The 25,107-nt window shown below is 41.3% G+C and overlaps 6 protein-coding genes across 6 annotated transcripts; 2 read left to right on the forward strand and 4 right to left on the reverse strand.

Annotated features, from left to right (window-relative positions):
- Positions 1 to 680, reverse strand: JH06_5891 (putative galactose binding domain-containing protein; the record flags this gene model as incomplete). Its single annotated transcript, XM_014672286.1, has 1 exon — positions 1 to 680. A coding segment is annotated over one exon (680 nt), but the record flags the coding sequence as incomplete, so codon positions are not given.
- A 550-nt stretch (positions 681 to 1,230) lies between these two features.
- JH06_1858 (putative helicase) lies at positions 1,231 to 4,810 on the reverse strand (the record flags this gene model as incomplete). The annotated part of the gene is given in 5 exon segments (XM_014672287.1): positions 1,231 to 2,507; positions 2,537 to 2,985; positions 3,016 to 4,665; positions 4,699 to 4,766; positions 4,784 to 4,810. The coding sequence occupies 5 exon segments, from the start codon at positions 4,808 to 4,810 to the stop codon at positions 1,231 to 1,233; spliced, it is 3,471 nt and encodes a 1,156-aa protein (XP_014527773.1).
- Positions 4,811 to 5,001: 191 nt separating this feature from the next.
- On the reverse strand, positions 5,002 to 6,140 carry JH06_1859 (protein phosphatase 1B; the record flags this gene model as incomplete). Its single annotated transcript, XM_014672288.1, is given in 7 exon segments — positions 5,002 to 5,092; positions 5,125 to 5,507; positions 5,538 to 5,675; positions 5,706 to 5,786; positions 5,816 to 5,870; positions 5,918 to 5,997; positions 6,012 to 6,140. 7 exon segments carry the CDS (start codon positions 6,138 to 6,140, stop codon positions 5,002 to 5,004), a joined length of 957 nt encoding a protein of 318 aa, XP_014527774.1.
- Positions 6,141 to 9,341: 3,201 nt separating this feature from the next.
- Positions 9,342 to 11,303, forward strand: JH06_1860 (putative HECT E3 ubiquitin ligase; the record flags this gene model as incomplete). Its single annotated transcript, XM_014672289.1, is given in 5 exon segments — positions 9,342 to 10,036; positions 10,051 to 10,419; positions 10,444 to 10,581; positions 10,611 to 10,895; positions 10,925 to 11,303. 5 exon segments carry the CDS (start codon positions 9,342 to 9,344, stop codon positions 11,301 to 11,303), a joined length of 1,866 nt encoding a protein of 621 aa, XP_014527775.1.
- A 4,130-nt stretch (positions 11,304 to 15,433) lies between these two features.
- Positions 15,434 to 19,582, forward strand: JH06_1861 (putative HECT E3 ubiquitin; the record flags this gene model as incomplete). Its single annotated transcript, XM_014672290.1, has 2 exons — positions 15,434 to 15,547; positions 15,578 to 19,582. 2 exons carry the CDS (start codon positions 15,434 to 15,436, stop codon positions 19,580 to 19,582), a joined length of 4,119 nt encoding a protein of 1,372 aa, XP_014527776.1.
- Positions 19,583 to 19,603: 21 nt separating this feature from the next.
- Positions 19,604 to 24,435, reverse strand: JH06_1862 (vacuolar protein sorting-associated; the record flags this gene model as incomplete). The annotated part of the gene is made up of 14 exons (XM_014672291.1): positions 19,604 to 19,637; positions 19,670 to 19,751; positions 19,782 to 19,902; positions 19,934 to 20,176; positions 20,208 to 20,489; positions 20,519 to 20,770; positions 20,803 to 20,937; positions 20,968 to 21,080; positions 21,112 to 21,220; positions 21,251 to 21,344; positions 21,414 to 21,506; positions 21,537 to 21,895; positions 21,925 to 23,744; positions 23,775 to 24,435. The coding sequence occupies 14 exons, from the start codon at positions 24,433 to 24,435 to the stop codon at positions 19,604 to 19,606; spliced, it is 4,398 nt and encodes a 1,465-aa protein (XP_014527777.1).
- Positions 24,436 to 25,107: the final 672 nt, after the last annotated feature.

The raw sequence follows: 25,107 nt of genomic DNA on the forward strand, positions 1-25,107 counted from the left end.
TTGGTACCTGCATATGAAGCAGAGTAACCATCAGTAGCACTGCACATAACAACAGTAGCACGAGTTCCAAGATACACTTCAGCCATCTCAATTCCTTGTGACTCGAATCCATAGGTATCAACACGATACATACGATAGGATTTAGTATTATCGAATGTATACACCTTATTATAACCATAAGCCTGTGAAGTTGACCATGAAGGAGTATCATGCATCAGAGTGTCCCATGTTTCACCATCATTAGAACCCAACACATCAACGTTATAAGGACGACGATTTGGCATGTTACCAGAGTAGAAATTGAGATAGTTGATAAACACAGCACGATTGTTGTTGTAAGTCCACTGAATCCACACATGATCATCATCACCAGTCGAAGTACCATCTGAATCCATTGAGTTGAACTTATCATTGGTATTCTTATTCACAGCATTTGGAACTGCTTCATACCATGTACCATCATCAAATCCAGGATGTGAATAGCTGAGAACACCATCAACAACCAAATCATCCTCATCCATCAACAAGGAAAGAGAGAAAGTGAGATCGTCAGTAACAGTAGTCATTGTGTGAGTCTCCAGACAAATCAGATTACCAGAAGCACTCAATTGGGCAGCGGCAAACGAAAGAGAAACACGATACGAAACAGCCACATCAGACTGTGTTAGAGATTGAGTCATATAGGTGAGAGTGCCTTCAGGCAGGTTATCTCTGAATTGTTCAACACCATTCAAATAGAGAGCATAACCTCCTTTCGTAGTTATAGTATAATCAACTGAAGCATACTGGACAACGCTAGAAATATCAAATGAAGCACAATAATAAGCAGAAATACTCTGAGCTGAAGGCGCAGAAGCAAGAGTTGATGTTTGCCAACTGCTACCATCAAACTCATTCGTATTCCATCCTGCTGGGGCCTCAGCAGCTTCCACAAAGTATCTCCACTGAGTACTATCAGATAGTGTCGTTTGAGAAGTTGCTACAGATGAAATGAACACCAAAGAACTACCGATTGCAACAATAGCTAAAAGAGCAAAGAGATAAGACATTTTATGGTTTTGTATCTATCGGGAGTTTCATGAAGAAATGAGTGGTTCGCTTTCAATAGTTCAAATACAATTTATGAACAAATATTTCGTTGATAGATTAAGAGCACATTTAATGTACGTTGATTTGATGAGACACTCAATTGGTTTCGTTAATCTACATAAGTGGATCGTTTTCGAACTGTTATGATGCAAAACAAACAGCAGAATGGTACAGTTTCGGTTCGGGTAAAGTAAGATCATATATGTCTTGTGAAAAGGGTCTCTTCAAAACTTGCGTTGTTCCCAATAAAGAGGAACTATCTGCCACAGCTGATGAAAAAGAAGAATCATAGTCCACTGCTTCCCTGTTCTTTACCACTTTTCTTCCTAGCATTGAACGCAATCCTGTTTTCATAACAGAATTCATTTTCTGAGGACTAGTTTGAGCTGATCCTGGTAAACTTACTTCTCTGGTCTGAGTAGTGCTCGGCTTTTGCGATGTAAAATAACGACTGGAATTTGCTGTTCCTGAAACAGAGGGAGGAGAAGCTGATTCTGTTTGTGACCGTTCTCGAAGGATTTCTTGTTCGATTCCCTCACATGCTCTTAGCATTTCCTCATCTAGATCGATATCATTTAAGGGAAGCGGATCCTGAGCGGGATATGGACTCGGAGAAATTCCACTTGAATTTACGAAAGTGGCAGTTGGATTCGGAGGGGCAAAATATTGGCTTGCTGGAAGTGCTAATCGGTTCTTTGGTTGAGACTGAACAGTCTGTACACTCCTCTCAGCTTTCATTGTTTGTTCTGTATGTTCCCTTACTGCCGCTTCCTGTTGTTTTCGTATCAGCCCACGGGAACAAAAAGGTTGCTTCAATTCAATATGGTTCACTCTCAAAAACTGCTGAATGCACTCTAATAGCGCTGCTCCGAAACGATTTACGGTATTGGGTGTTACTCGATCCATTGTTAGAAGTTCGGCTTCAGTTGTCGGAACTGTGATCGAAATCTCCTCTAAAACGGGACCTGTTAATGCGGTGAACACTTTCACATCCTTCAAGGTCTCTCGCATATCCATTAGTTCTCGTAACAGTTTCTCTTGATACACAGGAGGCAGTCGTGGGACCACTTCCGTATCCTCCTTAGATGTCACCATTGCACTCTTTGTAGTCTTCTTCTCTTTCGTTATTGAGAAGGATAATTTGTGTTGCCATAGTAACTCCACTTTCACACCTGTTGTGACATAGACTGTATTGAATCCACTAGCGTTCTTTCGATGACTTTCACTCAGACATCCCTTCTTCATCATATCATTGATGATTGTTTGCAAATCATCTTGAGAGATCTCGTTGGCACAGCCAAACTCACTGCACTGCTCTGCTTCGCTACGCATTCGTTGAGGAAACGTACGTTTCAACCTCCCTTGAGCAATTTGAATTAAACGAGGAGTTGTCAAATCACTCGTTGCAAAGAGAGAAACTACATATTACTTGATTCTAGAAACATACCAATTTTGCTCAGTGACAAGGCGACGTTGGTCATATCAATCTCCTCCAATTCTTGCGGTGCCAAGCAATTATCACATAGATTCCCCATCCATCCACAGTTCTTCTTCTCAAATACCTCACTGAAGTACTTCAAAATAATGCACCGCCGACATTGTGTCCGATTCAAACAATAATCCACAATATGGGACAATTCCTGTAAATTATGGTATGTCATAGACTTATTGGACGAATCACGAATAAGACTCTCAATTACCTTTTTGTCTTTCCAACTAAAATAGAGAATGCAGTCTGCTTGATGACCGTCTCGTCCTGCGCGACCTGCTTCTTGATAATAGTGTGTTAAAGAATGAGGGATTTGAAAATGAATAACAAAACGCACATCAGTCTTGTTAATTCCCATCCCAAAGGCTACTGTAGCTGCAATCACTTTTAACTTATCATTGGACCAACTACATCTCATTCTATTCTTGATCATGTACTCTTCCTGAACACATTTGCGTTCTTCATCTGTCAATCCAGCATGATAAAAACCAATCTTATTTGCATAACCAATATCCTTCAATTGTTCTCTTAATGCATTACATACCTTACAACATAGATTCTGAGTTCCACAATAAATGATGCCAGTTTGATTGAATCGCTTCGTTCGGATATAGTTACTAATCTCTTCAATACAGGCCTTATCAGATTTCTTTTGATGGACCTCATAATACAATTCGGGTCGATTAAACGATTTCTGTATCACCAAAACAGTTCGTGGCGGAAGACCCAAAATCCGTAGAACATCTGTTTTCACCATATCCGTTGCTGTAGCTGTCAAAGCCATCAATGGGACAGTCGGAAAATTCGAGTTTCGAATCTTCCCTAGTTCTTCATAGTCCGGCCTGAAATCATGTCCCCACTGCGACATACAGTGAACCTCATCAATCACAAAGAGACTCATATACCCAATTTCAGCTAATTTCCGAAACAATCGTTGAATTCCTTCCGATCGTGATAACTTCTCTGGAGTAGTGTATATGAGTTTTTGGGTAGGTTGTCTGCGACTCCTTACACAACTCCACAATTCACTCACACAATCGTCTCCAGCACCATTCCCCATAATAACTCCTACACTCACCGAGGCATCTCGAAGTGCAGAAACTTGATCTTGAACCAGACTAACCAAAGGACTAACAACCAGCGTTACTCCTTCCATCATAATTGCTGGTAGCTGATAGCAAAGCGATTTCCCTCCTCCTGTTGGCATCACACAGAATACTGAGTATCCACACAAGGCTCCTCGAATTACCTCCAACTGCCCGGGCCTGAAATCATTATGACCAAACACATTCTTATTGGCTCGACGAAGATCCTGAATAGTTCGGGGGCACGTACTCAAAAGACGGTTGATATTGGGAATCAAAGTATCATCACCGAATTTGGCGAAAAAGGATCCAACAATAACCTTTCCTACTCCATCTGCTGCCACTTTCATTTTTGAGGCTTCTGCCTGAGAGGGAACGAATTGGATAGTATTGGAGTGAACTACCATTGGCTCAGGTTCCTCTAATTCCACAGGTTCTATAGACTCTATTGACTCGATTAACTCTCTAGACTGAGTGTTTATGGACTGAGGGATTGTATTCATCATATCCTTCTCACATTCTTGGATAGCATCCAGAATGTCTGGTTCCAGAAGAGAATCGAGATAACTATCATCTGTGGAATTTCCAAACTGATAGGGTACAGATGAGATAAGTGAAGGAGAAGAAGAGAATGAAGGAGTGGAGGAGAACTGAGGAGCAGATGAAGCAAACTGAGGAGCAGATGAAGCAGGCTTAGGTACAGCAACTTGCTGAGGCACAGATACAGAAAATTGCGGAGTAGTGGATGATGTAGAAAAAGATTGAGATGCTAAGGACACAGGATGATCGGAAAACTCATGCAATTCAGGATGTTGATACGATACCTGGGGTCTGGATTCCTGTTGACGTAGAGATGACTGATTTGAAAGTGACAATGGTTGTACAGATGGCTGAGTTACTTTAGAGCGATTAATAACAACAGGAGCAGGTAAAGGAATAAACAACTTATGTTCTTGATTGATCCACTGATTATACGAATTCATTGACACACCACTAACAACACTACATCAGTAATAATTTTAAACATGAAAGTACTTAGTCTGAAGTGAACCATCACTCACGTCCATTCGATAACATAATTCCTTTTCTAAAGATCCCCGCACCTAGGCTATTACAACACATCACGATTCAAACGCTTTGTAACCATTTCAATTCATTTCGAGTAATACTACTACTATCACCCCCAGATTGAACTTGAGATAGCTTTGTATTCCCATTTCGGGAAGATTGCATTCGTGGGTAACAAAACATGCATTGCCGCCAATTACACTTATTCGGAATGAACCTACCTGCTTCAACTACAAACAAAGAGTAATATAACAAACATGAATAATCCTTTCAATCCTCCATTTGCTCCACCATCCCCTCACTTATCTGTTTTTGCTTCTCTTCCTCTTTCAAGCGTTGTTCAATTCGTTCTCTATTAGGTCTATTAATTATCACTAAGAACGAATCACAAACTGAGGAGCCTTCTCAAATAATAGGATCATCAGCGAGATGTTGTCTTTACTACCCTTCTCTAAACATATATCCAGGAGTTTACAAACTGCATCCTCCACATTCTCGTAACTTTCGAGCAAATTATTGAGATCATAAACCAAATCCCTTGGATTCGGATACACATCCCACACACCATCACAGGCAAAGACCAAGTAGTTATCTTCTTTACTCCGAGCGATCACTCGAACATCTGGTTCACACGATACTTCCTGAGCAATTGGAGACAAACCATTGTTCTGTTTATATGAAAAATCACCAAAGGCTCTTGAAACAGCCAAATCACCATTTACACGATTATTTACAACCACTCCACCTGCGTTGAATATCCTCCGTTTCTCTACTTCCTATTTATAATTCTACTTCTTCATTTATACTAATGCAGGTTTGTGATCAACAGAAAGAGGATTCGCTTCTCCACTTCGACTCAAAACACAACGTGAATCACCCAGATTTGATATAATATAATGAGAAGTTGTGATCAACCCACAAATCGCCGTACTGCCACTTCTTGTCTATTTGTTATCTATCGTCCCAGATAATACAATCTGTGACTCGCGAATTTCGTCATCAAATCGAATAAAAGCTCTCTTGATTGTCGCTGCTAATTCATCCGCAGTTGGATTCTACATCAAAGTGCCAAAGAAAGAAATACAATCACGGAATCATCTAAATACTGCTTTTCAATCGTCTTTAAGATATGAGATTCACTTCATCTCAGAAATCGACAAATAATTACCAGTATGAGGATGTAGACACTCCTCCATGACCATCAAATACACCAAAGAATCCAGATTGAGGAAGCCAAGTGAGATTGGGTTCAAAGATGTGGGTGTCCTATTTTATGATACCAATTTCATCGTGCTCACCTCCATACTCGTTCTCCAGCCTTGCATGGATACTACCACTCCCTTGTGCCCTTCAAACTCAAATGATTCAATTTGCTTTTCTTTAATCGGCTGATTCAAGATGTTTCCCATGTTCCTGCAGTGGTCCAAGCAAGAACCGGTTTGATAGACTTCCAAATTGAATGCAAAATTCCCGCGAAAATGTATTGAATTGACAAATGATAACAAACAACTCATTACTACATCTATTCCTTCAGAAAAACACGAACATTAGGGTCCGAACCAATTCGGCTATATGTATATCCATATTCCCGAAACAGTTGCTTCATCTCACGTACACCCCCAACAACTTCTATTACATTCGAATTTGTAATTATCACATATTGACGGATAGTCAAGCAAAATCGAGCAACAAGCTCCTTGATGAACGACCAATCTAGATATGGGAGAATAAACTCACTCCAACCATTACTTCGAGTGTCAACGAAAAATGTAGATATTTTGGATTGTGCCTTTTGATTAGTCTCTTCAATTGTTGTGATTATTGCTGCCTCATCCAAAACAGGAATGATGTGCCAATGATCTGAAGCATATGATGAGAGAGAAGAAGCACATTCGTTAGAACAGATAGACTATAAGTCACTTTGGCAGACAGACACTGTACAAACACAGTAGCTGTTGGTACCGAAACTAAAAATGGGATTTCAAAGTCATGGACATCATGGCTTCCAATAACTGCTACGACTCTATCCCTATCACCTAGTAATCATCCCTACTGAGATTCTGTTGTCTCTATATTGATGGAAAACTCTTGCATTTTAAGTTCTTTTGTTATATAGGAATTCTCTACTCATCAATCTACTACAACTTCCATACCATCATCTGAATGCAATAACTTGATTCTAGAATATGATGCAGCTAGAAATGATCTTCAGAACGACAGTATAGTACATTGTTCAAGAGCTTCTCGAATGTGTTGATATTTGTCACCAGTTGTGTCGACATGGTACCCTACATTCGAATGGGAGAAAAAACATACGATGGTCAAACGAAGAGATTGGAATCACAGAAACCTTATCTTGCTTGCTATTTTGATTTCGAGACATTGAATACCAAATTATTAGTGCAACAGAAGATATAGCAACGATTACAATTCCTGTCTTCAACATTCTATTGATCCTTTATTTTCACGTGGAATCGAACTTTAAACAACTCCCATGATCATGGATCTAGGGATACGCATCCTTGTCAAAACGAAGAAACCGTTCATATCCTATTCGGTACTTTGTTGGAATGAATGATCTTGAATACACTTGTGAGACGAAAGGAGAGTGTGACTACTATCCTGACAACGATTACTTATCAAGAAGCAGTAGAATCGACAATGTGCAAATCAAGAGCATTCTCGAGACCATGGGAAGTGCTGCCAAGAATTTGAAGCCATCTCTCTCGTTTTCGCAACACATGCTCCAAAGAATAATAACTGTCCGTATATTTGATTCTATCCATGTGTAGAGTTTTGTAGATAATTCAGATTACATTGATTTTAAAGCAAACTCTGTTGCTGATGCTGATTGCAGTTCTAGCGAACTGTCAGCACATGAGGAAGCAACCTGTACTCTAATGGATCGATTTATTGAGAGTTTTATTGAGGAACAATTACATATTGGAGATGTAATGCTACGATGCGTTGTTTATCATAGGAATTAATGATTCAAACCATTAAGAATCATGAAGTTAGGGACTCTCCGTCCTTTGATGACTCTGAAAGGAGAGCACTCTATTCTCTTCTACTCGTTATGCATGACGATTCAAAGAACGACCTACGAACAGAGTTGAGTAATATTATCACTAGACAATGCAATACACTTCTCCTGTTTGTTCTTCGTTTCCACTTGATTTGTAGTCATGATGCTCCCATTCTTGATTCCTCTCCTGCAGCCGTTCCTCGATGCTACTCATTGTCTCCAGGCTGTTCTTGTCAACAACGAAATGATTCCACCTTCGATATCACCACTTTGCGTCATTCGGGTTTCTTTTTGCTCAGCTCGTTCTCTCTCGACGCTGAAGGACTCTCTTTTACACTCTCATCTACTTCAAACGTTATGGGTTCAGTTGGATTCATTCACGACTTAAGTCATGTTAATGAAGATTATGAAGTGACTGCTAAGTTCCACCTGGAATCGAAACACGATCTCCATGTCCAACTAAACTTGCAAGAAAGTGAAATTCAGTAAGTATATGCATGTTCTTTTATACTAGATTCATTACTGAAGAGGGAAAGATTCAATCGCATCCGATTCCTGGTGAGCAACGACATGATAATCTTTTTGTTCTTTTCATTCAACCTGATTCTCATCTCACTCTTACTTACGCCCCAGAATCTTCCTTCACACAGGCTCATCTTCTTATACAGCGTGACACTTGTATTCATATGATGCGAGATACAATTGTCATTCCTCGTATCTTTCTATTTGTTGCTTAACCTTAGTTACGAACACAGATCAAGATTGGTCCATTCATTGTATCTTCCGATTGTGGTCATATCCAGGAACAGAAACACCTTTGATATCTTGTGATCAATGGACTCTTTTGATATCTACCTCTTCCCTCACAATCCGTCAGGCTAGAGATAGTCTTCTCTCTATCCCACTGCTTACTCCTGAAGGAACTTGGATCAGTCTCACACTCACTTCTTTTTCCAATCGAATTGAACTACTTGTTTCCGACAATGAGTCCTCTCATCAAACCCAGAAAAGTATTCATTTGAATTCTTCGACATCTATCACCTTAGGAGATTCAACTCTAACAATGGATCTTCTTGTCTTTAATCAATTCATCAACCAATCTCTCCACACCCAACTTCTATTTCCGTATCATTCAGTTTCCTCTCTCATGTTAAGCCCTTCGAATGCAGTATCCAATGGTCAATACATCAAGTACAATGACGAGAATACCAACTCTCAAGACGAGCTCAATAATTCTCAAGACCAACTCACAAGCTCTCATGATCAAGTCATCACTCTAGCGCATAAAGACTCTCTCGTCAAACTCAATCCACAGAACTGTTTCTGGTTATTCACAAACACTCCCTTCCCTACTTATTCTCGACTCCTTTCACATTCTCTTCCATCTCCTCCTGCTTCTTCATGGGACGAATTATTAGGAATATGTGCCGAGAAGCTAGATAAGTTTGGCTTGATCCAACTCTTAACTCATAGAATGCGACGACTTGCTGAGGAATCTGAACAGTCCACTAACACTCCTGGGTTTCGCTCATTGAAAGACTATTCCCAACACATCCTGTTATTACTAGGGTCTCAACCAATGACAATGAAATCTCTGTCACTCCTGGATCAATTACTGTTCCTGCATAAACCATCGCAGTCTCTTTTGCCTCAATTCCAATCAGCTCTTATCCGAGAATTCAATCACCGACATCGAGAAGAACACTCTTCAAGTGAGGAGAATCAACTCGAGAGCAAATCCTGGGAGTCGAAGAATGATGATGATTCTTCCTATTCGCGTCTTCTTCAAATCATCTCAACTCATTTTGATGTTCTCTTTGCCTCTGGAAGTGATGAAGTGAATGCTATGCTGTTTCTAGCACAGAAGGTTTCCTCTTCCTGTATTGCAAAGAGTGAGACGGTGATCTACGAAGATCTTCTGAGAAGTGTCTGTGAGAATCAATTCTTGATGACTACACTTGCTAATCGATGGATCCCTCGACAAGAGACACTGCGATGGCATCGAGTGAAGCAATCTCATGAATCAGAACACTTTGGTTTTGATAAGGATCTGACAAGTGATGATATTGTAATTGATGAAGTGGAACAAACAATCACCAATGTCAATATTCATCACCGCAAGTTTAATATTGGAATCCTCTCTCCTGCTATTACTCGAGGATGTGTAGAATGTGTATTTCGATTGGCAGAGGATCGTGTTGGTGATGAAATGGTCTGTTTTGGTGTCTGTAACTTACCTCTTGACACCATGAATTATGAAGAGAGTTCGTCAATGTGGATGTAGGAATGACTAGTTATTCTGATTCTAGATATCGTTGCTACAATGGAGAACTGTATTCCCAAGGAGAAAAGTTGGAACGAGTGATTAATCGCGCTCATCCAGGAGATACAATCACTCTTACTCTGGATCTAACGAATGCCTCACTTTCTCTAGCTATCAATAACAAGTCCTTTGGAATTGTATTCACAAATCTCCCTCCACACCTCCATCTTTGTGTTCTGTTCTATAATTGCCAGCCTCCTCAACGAGCAGTGAAACTCCTCTCTATTGTACGTCAACCTGAACCTCTTCAATCACTCTCATTGTCGAGTGTTTCTATTGATGAATCCACTGGAAACATAGAAACAGCTCTACTTCTCATCCATCATCTTACTCAGTCAGTGTTGGTATTGTCCTTCATCTCTAGGTGCTTCTTCACAACACATGATCGAGTCTACTTATTCACTCTCCAAACATTCTTGGATCGTGCTATCAACGCTTCTCATCTCCTCAAACAGTATGACGGAAAAGGGAGAGACAATGAAGAAATTACCTGGAACGAATTGTATTCCTGTTTGTGAACTCTGATTGTAGACTTCACCCTTCTCTCACTTCTACAGATCTCTCTCCTCCTTCTCTTCCTTCTTGTCTCTCCTTCCACCATCATACACTTACATTTGTAGGAGCTGAACCCATGTGGGCTACAGCAGTCCTCACGCTCCCACAGAATCCAGCAACCGTTACTCTGACATTCACATATTCTTCCGCTTCCTCGCCACAACTCATTCTTGGCTTCATTGATGCCTCTGCTTCAGAAGAGTGTTCGGGATTCCTGGGATCGGATAAGGATAGTTGGGGTTTCAAGAGTACTGGGCAACTGTAGGTGTTACAAACTCTTTCTAACCTAGTCTTCATAGTAATCACTGTACAGGCGGAGTTCTATCATTGAATGCACAATCTCCTATCAAGATTCGATTTGACACACAGTCACATGAAATGACGCTGATTCTTGGAAAGCAGCAAATCACCATCTTTGATTCTCTGCCAGAAACATGGAGACCAGCTGTTTCTCTCTTCACCCCTGGGGATACTCTCCATATTCAATACTCTTTCGAACAGAACGAAGCTCCTACAGTGGATGTAGATCCAATCGAGTATGAGAGTGAAGTGTCAGAAGGTTGTGTGAAGATGGCCATTCAGAGTTTGCAGGAATTGGGATCTCTTCTTTCATCTCAACCAGTAAAACACTCCCTAATGTATTTTCTCACCTATCAATATGAAATATAGACATCAATATTGTATTGATTATGTGATTCCACTTCTGTCTGCTACTACTCTTGGTAGAACTACTTCATTCTCTCGATACACCGAACTGACACAAGCGATCCTTCAACAAACCAAACATTTTCAATCTTATGAAGATCCCTGCCTCTCCTTTCTCCAGGCTCTTTTAGCTCAGGTGCTATCTTTCATCGTATTGAAAACTCCTTCCTCACTACCACTCCCTATTCTCGCTTCTGGACTCACTCTCTCGACATTACTTCAACAACAAGAAGAGGAATTCCAGTTCCTGAATTCAGAACAACAACAATACGAAGCAGAAGAACTCCAACTCTGTGAGGAACTCTTGGAAGGAACGTCTTCGCGAGTTCAGGCTCTCTTCTCTCTTCTCTCTTCTTCCTCTCATCTTCCTTCTCTTATTCAACATCGTCCTTTCGCTGTTCCATTCACTCAATTTGCTTTTGTCTTTATTCTTCATCATTCATCAACTATCTCTCTGTTAGATTCATAATTCCCTTTCACTCTAGAGTTATGCTCTTTGCTGAATACCTTCTTCATTCTCAAGTCTCTCTTCCTCCTTTTTTATCTAATGTGTGGAGAAGGGTTGTCATGACGACGTGTTCTATTAATGCATCTCTTCTAACTCAAGACACTCTTAATCGAATTCGTTTTTGTTGTCTTCATCTTAACTCCTTTTATGATGCCCTTGTCTTCCCACTCTCATGAGCTCATTCATAGGAATTTGTTACTCCCACTTCGTCTTCACTTTCTATTGACTTTGATGAGAATGCAGTACCAATTTAGTTTTATATTGATAACTAGACGTATCCACCATCATTAAGACAGCTCTATCTACTTCCTCGTTCCTCCACTCTGGTAGCTATCTTGATTGCTCTTCACTCTAGTCCTCTCTCTTCACTTCTCTTGTCAGTCTCACTCAAACTACTCTCACACCTACTGATCTCACACAGTCTCTCCTTGATCATACTCATCTCGTTCTCCTTCGCTTGCAAGTTTGGAAATGCTTCCGCGAATTCTCTTCATCATTTACGTCATCGACTTCAGATTCTGTAGTAGAAGTGTTTCTCCAGCAGTTACCTCTTGTTCCTTCCAGAGATAAAGAAAATGTTTATGAAAGTCTTAATGATGGGTTGTGTGTATGTGAATCGATTCAAGCAGCTATGCAATCCGAGTATCAGCAGACACTCACAAACGTATTTCTTCATCTCTGTTCATCCAATCAAATCCGTGAACGCGTTATCTATCTTGTTAATCTTCATTCTGTTCTTCACCATTAGTTCTTGCAAGCATTATCAATCCCTCTGAATGAAGGCCATTTACTCTTTCTCCAGCAACTAGATTTCCTTCCTTCTCTATCGTCTCTCCTCACTACGCTTCTCAATCAAACAATCATCTCGCAATCGTTTCTATCGTTCCTCCTCCATTTTTTCCTTCTTTTGTCGCACAAACTCACATCTCTCTCAACATATTCCTCATCCTCTCTCTCATTTTCTCGATCCTTCTCTGCAGAGTCTCTTCCTACCACTTCGCTCTCTTCATCTCTCTCTGTCATGATAACACAACTTTCAACACTTCTTTTTGAATTCCTCAAAGATCTCTCTTCAAAGCATCCTTCACTTATCACCCCATCCATTGTCTCTCTTCTCACAAGCACTCTTCTTGTTCTTCTCCCTCGACCCGTTGTCAATCCAACAGCTTGGCTTCAAGTAACCCATTGTTCTCATTCATCCCCTAGCTTCTTGTCTCTTCCCTCAAAGATGTTGATACAGAAGCTCAAACCAGCCTCATCACCACCATTACCCTTCTCATTCCTCAAGTTGGGGAGATCGATTCAACAACCAAAGAACAGACACTGACTGTTCTCATTCATTCTCTACTTCATGCATTTATTCTCACATCTACTCCTTCTCCAGCCATTGTCTTACAGCATCAATGTGCGGAAATCAACTTGTTTCGTTCCTTCTTACTCTCCTCTGAATGGTCTGCTCTCACACAAAGCCGTTTTCTTGAACTCTTGACGTCATCGTCATTCTCATCACGTTTAGCAGTCACAAGTGTCCTTGGAGGTGATTTACTGAGTCTCTCTGAGAATGGAGAGGCTATGTATCGACGGAAGATGGGAGAAAGTGGAGAACCATCAGAACGATGCTTTGTTAATTCTATTAATCGTGGGGAAAACACAGCTACGATCACTCTAGATGCTTCTGGAGGTACATTCTTTTAACTCTTTTCACCTGTAGAAACCCTTCAAGTTCCCATTCTGGCTCTGGATTACATTCTTCCTGTGAAGCCGCAATTGATGAGTCTATCGCATGAACTTGTACAAGCCGTGTTCGCCTTACTAGATGAACCATCTCACTCCTCTCTCATTTATTCTCTGTATCGAGCTTCGCTTCTAAAATGTCTGGCAGTTTTAGCTTCTCAGATGAATACGATAACATTCTCTCAACATGAAGTTCTCAGACGACTGCTAGATACATCTCTCATCGTTTCAAACACACCAGGAGAGATGATCACACCATTTCTCTCGTCCACAATTCTTCCATACGTCCTTCAACAGTCAGAATGTACTCTTAAAACACCTCAAGATGAATCCTTCTCAAGTTCATCGTCTGATGATACGTCTAGTGTACCTTGGCAAGTTTGGGAATATGAGCAAGATGGAGAATGGTCGCTTCTTTCACTTCAGGACTGTCGTTTACTCGATAGTTGTATTCGTGGTCAACTTGGCGTTATTCTAGTTACACTATTCAATGATGAACGATTCCTATTAGACACCCAGCATCTCACTCTGCACAACATTCGATCAACGTAGACACTCTTCCTCTCTCTCATTTAGAACCTGTCATCACGTCCGAGTCTCACCTACCTTCCTCTCTCTCTACAATCCCTCAATTCCTTCGCTTCTAATTCATAAAGCTATCTCCCTTCATGGCTCCGATATCAGTGCTTCGATGCAATTCATTTCCTCCTCTGTCTCTCCTCTAACACCTACTCTTCCATCCTCTTCTGTAGATCAAGAACTCCTTCCATCCCTTACTTTCATCGACGAAATTGCAGCTGAAACTGAGAGTGATGAGACACTCTTTCTTCCCATGAAGCGATTCTTCAACACTGAAATTGCCTTCTGGTCTATTAACGATCAATTTATGCAATATTCCTGGAATTCCACCTTTCGTCGTCTTTTCCTCATCAGCCAAGTCCCTCGTAAATCTCTTTCCTTTCTCTGACATCCAGGTGACAATACAGATTCGTCTCTCCTTCATCAACAACTTCACAAAATCGAAATCATTTATTCGCGTCTTGTTCTGGTTCATTCTCTTCTCAAATCATCACCACCCTCCCCTCTACCAGCTGAATCCCTATGGAAAGTCTTCAAGATCACATGGTTACAGAGTGAAACTCCCATTCTGTGGACTCTTCTTCGTGACCAGTTAATGAGTGCTATTAGAGAGACCGTAGCACACCCTCTTCTTGAAGAAGTGAAGAAGGATGTGATGGATATGATTCTACTGATGAAGAAGGGAGAGTACCACGAATCTGTGAAGTGTTTACGAGGAGCAAGTTTCAATTCAGATGTTTATCTCGCTTGTATACCTCAAATCCGTGTTATGGATGGAATAGTAGAAATAGCTACGATTCTAGGGAATCACACGATGACAGAAAGAGAGGAATCATGGGTGAAATGGTGTGTGGAGTGTTGCTACTCATTGAGCCAGTCATCACGTAAGTCAGTCCAGTATTTAGCATTCCACTGGCTTCATCGGCTGCAGCAGATTCCTTCTCTCCAATCCTGGATCCTTCAGAGAATCGCTCCACTTATAACCGATCATCAACTCTTGGCATCTCTTCAAGGAGAACTGGAACAGTATCCTTTGTTTTCTCTCGTAACCCAGGCTCGTCTCTCTCTCGCTGATTCCATCTCCATAACACCCTCTCCTCAGTCATTCACCTATCTTCATTTCCCCGCACATCAACGACTCTCTCTGGGGAATCGACCAATTCAGCCTTCATGGACGTTGGAGTTCTGGTTGCAATTGCCTACAGAAGTGTTGTCACCGGAACCTATATCTCTGTTCTGTGGCCTCACGTCATCGATTGATGTAGTGTGTGGAATGAAACGGAATCGAATTCAACTCCTCTCAGATAACGCTATTGTGACTATAGATTGTGATATTCCTTCAGGACAGTGGTCTCATGTGGCAATTGTCATGGACTCAATGATTACTGTACAGATTGATGGATGAGGTGATTTGTAGCAATGCACAGTACTCGTAAATGGAATAGCATTCCCCTCGGTTGTCACATCTACAACCCTTTTTCTTGATTCTATTGGGAGTGACAGAAATACCTTTGATTTTTGCATTAGTGAGATTCGTTGTTGGACACATGCTCGAACAGAATCTCTCATTCGACGTGACCAGTTCTGTCTCCTCAACGAATCCTTACTAACCGACCATTTGGCACTTTACATTGGTTCTCTCTCAGATGACCAGATTCATTGCTCTGATATCACCAATTGGAATCTCCAGATTGATAAGGGAAATGTGGAGGTGTGTTCTTGGAAGGATTGCCCTCTGAAGAGTCAAACTGATGACTCATCATGGAAACAGATTCGAGAACAGCGAGGTCTGATGACCTTCACACCCTGTCCTGCTGTCGGAGGTCGTTGGCTTACTGAGTTCTCAGTTGGATGCCACTTCACCCTTTTCCAATCACAGACACAACTAGAGGAATATCGAGGAATTCTAGATTTGCTTGATGATACACTCGTATGTGAGATGAGAGGGAAGAAGGTTCAGCAACAGATCTGGTTAACAACGAGTTACATCTATTGTCAGTCGACATGTTTACCTGATTTCGCTAGTAATCTGTCAATTCACCTTAACGATAATACCTTTGATTTTACATCTTCCATAATCTGTTGCTCTCCATCCGAGATTCTCCCTTCATTCCTCACGTTCCACTCCAAATATCACTCACCTATTCTCACATCATCTACTCCAACAACAATTCTCAACGTATCTGAGGTAAAACAGTGGGGAATGGCTCTTCTCACACTTCGACCTGAAGATGCCAACTCTTCTTCACCAGTTGGATTCATTTCTGGATCGCACACATGGGATGTACTCATCAAACGGTGTACAACTCAGTACATGGGAATAGGAGTTGCTTCCTTGGGTACCAAACTCAACTCATATCTCGGAAGAGACTTCACAGGATGGTCATTCCAGCCGACTGGTGAAAAGTGGCATTCCAATATTGGGTACAATTATGGTCCTCCTCGTCCTTCTTACTGTGAAGGAGATGTGATTAGCGTCGAATTGGATCTGGATCAAGGAACATTGGCCTTCTACAAAAACAACCAATATTTAGGAATTGCGTTTTCGGATCTGCTGGTAGAAAACCCTTCTGTGGAGAACGGTTTCTTCCCGGCTGTCACATCCTATAGATCAGGTGATTCGATAGAGGTGTTAGGATTGCGTGAAGGTCTCATTACGGATGAATATCCCTCTAATGAACAAGGCCTGAAGAGCTGGAGAGCATCTTGGGTAAAAGGAGTTCGACATGGATTTGGAGTGAAGGAATATGTGAATGGAGAGAAACACCATGGAATATGGAGAGATGGGGTATGTGAAGGATGTATGGTCATTGTGAAAGGGTCCGAGACACGTGTGATGTGGTATGAAAAAGGAATTGAGAAAGGAAAGGCCACGGATGAACAGATTCGATCCATGATTCCATCCAATCTTATATCGATGCCACTTGTTTTATCACTCCAATCTACAATTATGCCTCCTCTTCGTATCTCTCCTTCCCACACTGCCATTTCACCAATCACAGGAACGGCATCACTTTCCTCCACTTCTCTTTTCACATTTAGTTCCACGCATTGTGCTGCAGGTATCACTCTCTCATCTGACCATCTCTCAGCCACCTGTACTAGCAATAGTCGATGCATGGTTCTAGGGTCCAGAGCCTTTCACTCTGGTCGCTATTACTGGGAGGTTCGTGTCGATGATTGTGATGTCGGCTCTCTCTTTATTGGTGTTGCTGCCCGTCTTCCTGGGAGTTCTCATCAATGTTGGAGAGACTATGGATTTGTGAACAATCATACGGTGCAGGACCACACTAGTGAACGATACTATGGAGTGCAGTATGTCAAAGGAGACATTATTGGTGTGTTCCTAGATATGGATTTCGGACTTCTTGCATTTTCCAAAAAAGGTTCCGAATTCTATTATTCTCACAACAATGTGATTGATCTTGGAGTTGCTTGTCGTTCTATCCGTACTGCTGAATCTCTTGTTCATCAGTCCCTACTCTTATATCCATCGTTTGGCTTCAAGCATGCAGGTGATTCCATCACTCTGCTCTCAGAATACTCACAAGAGAGTCGGGGTCTCACTGCAGAGAGTCTTCTTGCCTCCTATCGTTTGTGGAAACAAATTGAGGCCTCTCTCCTAAAGGAACAACCAAGTGAGGCTCTGAAGGAAGCGATTGAAGAGAGATACCAACACACCTTTGTGAAGAATCGCATGAAAGTCCGTTCTAAAGTTGGAATTCCCATGGAACTCGAAGATGTGTCATCAAACACTCAGATCCAAGGACGTCGACATGGTCAGATCTGGAGCTTTGATGAATCCCAGCAGGAGTTTTGTATAAATGAAAACCCATCAGTCATATCACAGACTATCAATACAGTTCCTGCCTCAACTCAGCCAGATTGGGAACAAGTCTTTTCAATGGAGAATGTGCTACAAGTTCAGGGATGGGTAAAGGAGTTTCATCGTCCACTTGGTTCTATCACGGCAGGCTCACTCTCTCGATTCTCGATTTCTGAATCAATTCGATCGTATTCCTTTTCCACACTTTCGCGGATAGTCATTCTCCTCCAGTTGGCCGATGAAGCAGCCTCAGAAGCGGTTCCTCTTTTGGATCCAAGGAATTTCATCGACTCTCGATTGAAACGACTTATTTCGTTTGATACGAAAAAGAGACTGTTTCAGCTATTCCTGGATAGTACATCACTTACATATCAACGTCAATTTGACGAATTTGAACGTCCTATCTCGATCCCTGAGTTTCATATATGCCGTGTAGCAGCAAAGAAGTCGCAAATGGCTGGAGAATCACTGATTTCTATTACTCATCATTCGGTACTCAATCAGTTGATTGACAATATGGAGACTTTACCAATAGCCTCCTTACGACGTCAGTTCAATCATGCTGAAGATGCTGGTCAGAAGAGATGTTTCTTTGTTCGCTTAGTTGGTGAGGGAGTATATGACAGTGGAGGGCCATATCGTGAAGTCATTACCACAGCAGCTAGTGAGGAACCCTTCTCGACACTCCAACTGACAACTCCATGCAGTAACTGGGAAGGGGGCATTTGTAAGGAACCTATGTGGAATATTCGAGGAGAGGAAACGAAGAGAAGTGTTGAAAGAGAGCGACTGTGTTATTATTGGGGAGTGTTGATAGGAATAGCAGTGAGAGGAAATATCCCATTATCACTGCCTCTCACCCCTCTCTTCTGGAAACAGGTAGTGAATGAGAAAGGGACAGTGGAAGATTTACGTCAAAGTGATGATGGTGTGGTGAATGCTTCCTTCCATTGGGAAGAAGTATGTGAGGCATGCGGAGGTACAGCGGCAGTGATAAGTGCCTTACCTTGTTCGGATCGAATGAAACGATCCCTCCTACGGAGAAGAGGAGAACTTAGTCAACAATTGTGGAGTGAGTATTTGATCGAATGTGTGATGAAGGATATGAAAGCGGCCAATGAATCAGTAATACGCGGGATCATGGCAATTCTTCCTCAGGAAGTATTACCTCTATTTACACCCAATGAGATGACACAAGTGGTGTGTGGAGAGTCTCGTCTGTCTGTGGAAAGTTTGCAGGCAATTGCAGAATATGGAGAGGGAATCGATTCTTCTACTTCTATCATTCAACGATTCTGGAGAGTTGTGGGGAGTTTCACTGATATTCAACGAGGGAGACTCCTTGAGTTTGTATGTGCACGAACACGTATCCCAACACCTCCAGCCCCACCTATTTCATTCAAAATAACAATTATTCGTGGAGGTGATAAGATGTTACCTCAGAGCCAAACTTGTTTCTCCATTCTAAAACTTCCAATATACAGTAGTGATGAGTTAATGAAGAAACAATTGATATATGCTATGGAAAATACACCTACAATGGAACTGGATGTACAATTACATGATGCAGAAGGATGGTCTTTGTGTATTTGTTAAGAAACAGATAATAAGAATGAGTTATGAATCGAATTCGCTAAATACTGGCAATCCTCTAATCCCATTTCATTCACTTTCAACACAAACTCTCTCAATTCGCTGGAAGGATTCATTTCTACAGAGTGTTCTGTTACACACTTTGCAAATCGATCTGCTTCCGCCTCCGTTTCTATCCTTCATTTCTAATCATATCACCTACCAAATTCAAAGTTGAAACAGGCCTTAGAACGCAGTACTACGTCATCCTTCTGCAACAATCGAATATAATTCACATCCTGAGTGCCATGTCTCATTACAATCTGACACAATTCTCGAGTAATCTTTCTCTCAAATCTACCACCAAATCATTACCATTCTCTTTTCCATATTCAATCCACACAATGGAATAACACCTGTTGCTAGTATTGATTCGTCCAGGTCAATAGCATTTGTCTTGTAATAATAGAGACAGTTTCTGGAAATCATAATATGCCTTTGCTTTTGCGTTTTCAGTTTTCCACAACGCATCCAACACCGCTTAAACTCCTCTTTATCTGCTAATGGGAAAGGAAATTGAGTGAATGGAGAATAGGATGGAATTGACGTTTCAACTAACTGAGAGTCAATTTCAATTCATTCACAGTACCTTAATGAAATCTTCGGAAGCATGTGGGGATAACTGCGGGTATTTCTGGAATGTAACATCATCTACATAGATGTGAGGTTTGTTTGCTGTGATCGAGATTGGGTGATGAAGGTGAATCGTGAGAGACACCACTCCAGCATTCTCTTCTGTAGTCTGAGTCTCCATGGCTTCTGGAACTCCTGGAACCTCAGCAGTCTCTGGAATCTCTAGAGTCGTTCTTGCTGCTTTTGATGGAACTGCTGTCTCGGTTACTGTCACAGAGGCAATACTTGCTACACCCATCTACACTTGAGAGGAAAACGGTCACTCACTTCAAAGATTACTTGTGGATGCGAAACTAGAATCAACGACACAACAACAAGACGCTTATTCGTAACAATAACCATGATTCGTGTCTTGTGAATGGATTCAAGAGTTGTCATCACCTCCACAGTTTCTTGGGAGACATCTCCTTCCGCCAACCATAGAACCAGTCTTCCAATTGCTGCTTCTTCCTGATAAGGCACGATTTGGCCTTGAGAAGAGAATGCTCGAGGAGATCGAACGTGAGTGAACAGAGCAAGCTAATCCATAAGACATTTCTCCTCAATCACACTTGCGAATCAACCGTACTTCCCAAATGGAAGATACGACGAGAGCTGTTCTTCAATCCATTTGTGGTTTGAGATAAAAAGTCCAGTACTCCCACTGCTGGTTTCACAGCAAGACCTGCTACTCCTTTCACAAAACCCTATCATTCATTATTCACGAACAGCCTCACAGTCACAAAACCCTTAGCTCCCTTCTTCTTCACTGCTTGAATGGGTTGCGCTACAACTCCCTTCACACCACTCCACAATGAAGCACCCATCGCTTTTGATCCAGATGCAACACCTATTTATGAAATTCCACAAATACACTCTACTTTTACCAAATCGATTATCAATGTTTCGATTGATTCGTACACTCCTCTGACGTGTGAACTGATCATCTTGAAGCAGAGACGACAAACCTGAGGCCATTCCTCTTGAAAACTACACTCAACACTCCTCTCACACACCTACACGAGATGTGATGTGAGCCACGCCATCAAACGTGGATCCAATTGCCCTCATCATGGTTCGCTTCTTCTTAGTTTGTTCTTGGGTTGATGGGATACTAGAGATTGAATCCCGCGGGGAATGACGAGTTATGGGGGAATAGAAAAGGGTTTGATTTATGGAATACTCCAAGTAGTTCATATTCTGAACTACTTCCTCCTTCTCACTTTTGAAATATTGCAGATTTCCCAACATGTCCACAGATGATAACACTTTCCGGCTATATTTCAGTGATTCCATATATCCTTACATTTGCTTCAATAATTCTTTTACTAAATAACCGCGGAAAGCCAAAAACACTTCATAATAACCACCCTTAACATCTCGCAATTCCATCTCTTTCAGCGACAGACTCATATTGTCACAGCTCACACTGTCACTCAATCCACCATCTTCATCTGTTAATTCATTCATTCCCAGACTAGAACGTAGTGTCAAGACCACATTTACTGGTTTCAGAATGAAACTTCCGATAAAAAAGGAAGGTTTTTTGGCAGCAGTGAGAATCTGAAGGAGTTTGGATTCACTAAGTGTATCTGAAGCCAGAACTGCTGCGACAGTTTGAATGGGAACCGAAGAAACCTCTTTTATAGCAGGTGAAATCATAGTCTACAATATAGTACCGAATTCTGTCATACCAAAAAGGGTTTGAATTTGTCAATAATGTGTCGAGTATTCTGTTCATCGATCTTCAGTACAACACGTTGTAATTCCACTAATCCCTTATCGATATGCAGACAATTCGATTGATTCAAATGACGTGTTCCACTCACCTGTAAGAACGGACAGATTACATCATGACTGGTCCTTTCCATCACAGTCTGTGAGTGGGAATCCACAGATTGACTCCCAAGAGGAGAACGTAGTGTATAGAGAAGGGCAGGAAATGTAGCTGCATACGGACACACATCGATCTGAATATTTCCAATCTGGGCTGATACAGTCTGTGTTTCCGACCCCAGTTGCAACGACATTTCGATGTTCTCCAGAAAGAGATACATAAGTTCCGTAGGAGTTTCGTCAATGAATGAAACGCCTACTCCAGGGAGACCCAATTGGAGCTGGGTATCGAATGTACGCAAGAGACTCAATACAGATCGTTCTGCTTCAATTAGAGGGAAATCCGATTGATAAAGACTCAGAATGGGAATTGGAGAGTTCCGAGACCACTGGAAGATGACTAGGATTGAGAGAGCAAAAACAATACCACTTTCAACATTCCGCAAATCGTTCATCGTTCGACTCACACCCAACCAGTTGTTCCGGGGGAATTCCTTTGGAGCAGTGGATGCTTCAAATCGTAATAATCTTACCCATTTCATGGCGATTTCTGGTGTTCCAAAAACCAGTTCGATTTTGACGGAATGGACATCCAAAGCAATTGTTCGATTCATCAAGAGCAGATGTGTATTGAAGATAAAATAGCCCTGTTTCGATGGATGAATCAGAATCAGATGAAGTGAAGTCAGTTGACGAATCAGATCATCGAACGAGAGATCTGCATTGATATGGTGCAAAGCAGTCTCTAAAGAAGCCATTGTGAAGGAGGAATGAACCAGCGGAATGAGCTGATAGAGCAATGTGAGAAGATGAGGTGGAGCATCGATCTTCTGATAATCAATACCCACTGAACGTAAAGGTAAAGCAAGCTTGACAGTTGAATGCTTCCCTCGGACTCGTTTCCCTAATCCAGCTCGCTTGTACAACAGAAGAATATGATCACTCAGTCGAGCTGATCGAACACATTCACGTCTCCCTACTCTCACTTTGACCTCACTTACTTCATGGCAATCTTTCTTACGAGGAACAAGTGTCAGAATATGAACCTTCTTCTCTTCATGATCTTTCACATGAATACACTCCTCAATGGATTCTGCTCCCATTGCTGTACAATGCCAAGCAGGAAGTTTTACTCGCAAATCATCACCTAGCAATGGCTCATCTGTGATCCAATCGTAACTACTAAAACTAGGTACTTCATGAAGAGGAGTTGAATCCTCGAGTTGCGACACATATACCGAAAAAGGACAATAATTACGGATAATAACAGAAGGGGCCGAATTGTGAGTAGTGATCGATGTGAGAAGGAATGATGATGTGGCTAACGTATTCACCGAAACTACCAAAATCTGTCCCGTGTCTGGATTCCATGTTTTGACACACATCTTATCTCCTTCGCGAACAGAAAAATGGCCCGAAAACTGCCATTCTGGATCTTGTTTACAGATCTGAAGACTCAGATGGGAAGAAGAATCTTGGAAGTGAATAAGACATCTTGATCCCGCAGGAATCACGTAATAAAAAGGATCATGATTAGAATGAAGGATAAAGATGTGTTCTGATTGGTTCCAGATCACATGTCTTGGTTGCAACACAAGGATCTGATTGGATGACTTAACAGTTTCTTTCTGAAGTCGAAATTGAAACAGAACATCACGATAGATATGATTATCATTGACTACGAATCATTCCACTCATTCTTTATCACTAGTTCCTTTCACACGACAATCAGCCTCCTGATCTTCACTGAGAAATAATGAACCCACAGATACACCACTATCACTAGTCTCAAAACTCATTGTGACATCTTTCAATCCCATTTCACTCAGAATACAACTTCCAACACATTCCATTTCGTGTTCTGATTCATTCGTAAAGACTTTCTCCAGCATGCTGGCACTTGTCGTACAACTTACTACCGACCCTTCAATTCCATGATATCGTGAACGCAACAAGAACCGCGGGAATTCACCAAAGTCTGTGACATACTCTCCGGCATCAACACGAATGATTACTTGAGGTTGAAGATACAAGAAGTAATAATCTCTATAAGAAGGTGTTTTGTCATCGGGGAATATTACTTTCCAACATTCACCTAACAAATCTTCAAAGGTTGTACTCTCATTCACCATGAATGATAATACTTCCTTTTGATTGGTTGGAAGAGCCACAAGGCATGTAATTTGCTTTTCCACTCTCATTGTAGCAGCAAAATCAGCAAGGGATGAGAGAAGAGTTGTAGGGCGTTTAAAGGTTGCTTCTAGAGATTCTAATAATGACAGAAAACGAGGTGTTTTCTGAAAAGCATATTCGGTTGTGACTGGTGAGTCGAAAGAAAGAGGAGCATGAATCGCCGCCGTTCTCGTCATTGGAGTGGATTCCAGGAGAGTAGAAGAACTAATAGTTTCAGAGGAAGGAAAGATCCGAGTCAACAGTTGATTCTGATGAAGCTATCAATGAGAGAGTAAGAGAAGTTCTACCAGTAAAGTGAATGGGGTTTTATTAATGAATTGATTAGGTGCATTAATGATTAACTCATTAGATACGAGATGTACTGTGAGAGTACTTCTGATCCGATCTTGATGCGTGACATCGAATGATTATTGAACCTTGTCATTCTTACCTTGAAGATGGACTCGCTTCATGGATCGAATGGAATTGATAAGGATAGGTGACGAATAGCTGCAGCCCCACAACGAAAAACGTATTGTCAATTCATCAAGACTCAGATCTGTTGAGTGAATCGAAATTGTATGAAGTGGTGGAACAACACCACATGCAGCAATCTCATTTAAGGCATTCTCAATTGCATAGTTGACTGGATAAGTTAACTCATTCACAATCTATCTATAAATTTGTTCAATCCAGTTACTACCTTCATAGTGCAATGAATCACAACGTCATACACCTCCAAATCAATCAGATTCACATTCTTCTTCTTCTCTTTTGTTGTTATGACATATCCTTTCCAATCTCGTTTCACTTTCTTCATTTCATTCATTCCTTTCAATCGTACCTCACAGCAACCAAACCACTCATGA

The sequence above is a fragment of the Blastocystis sp. subtype 4 genome (assembly GCF_000743755.1).
Source record: "Blastocystis sp. subtype 4 strain WR1 chromosome Unknown seqid_0102, whole genome shotgun sequence".
Classification (NCBI taxonomy): Eukaryota; class Bigyra; order Opalinata; family Blastocystidae; genus Blastocystis; species Blastocystis sp. subtype 4.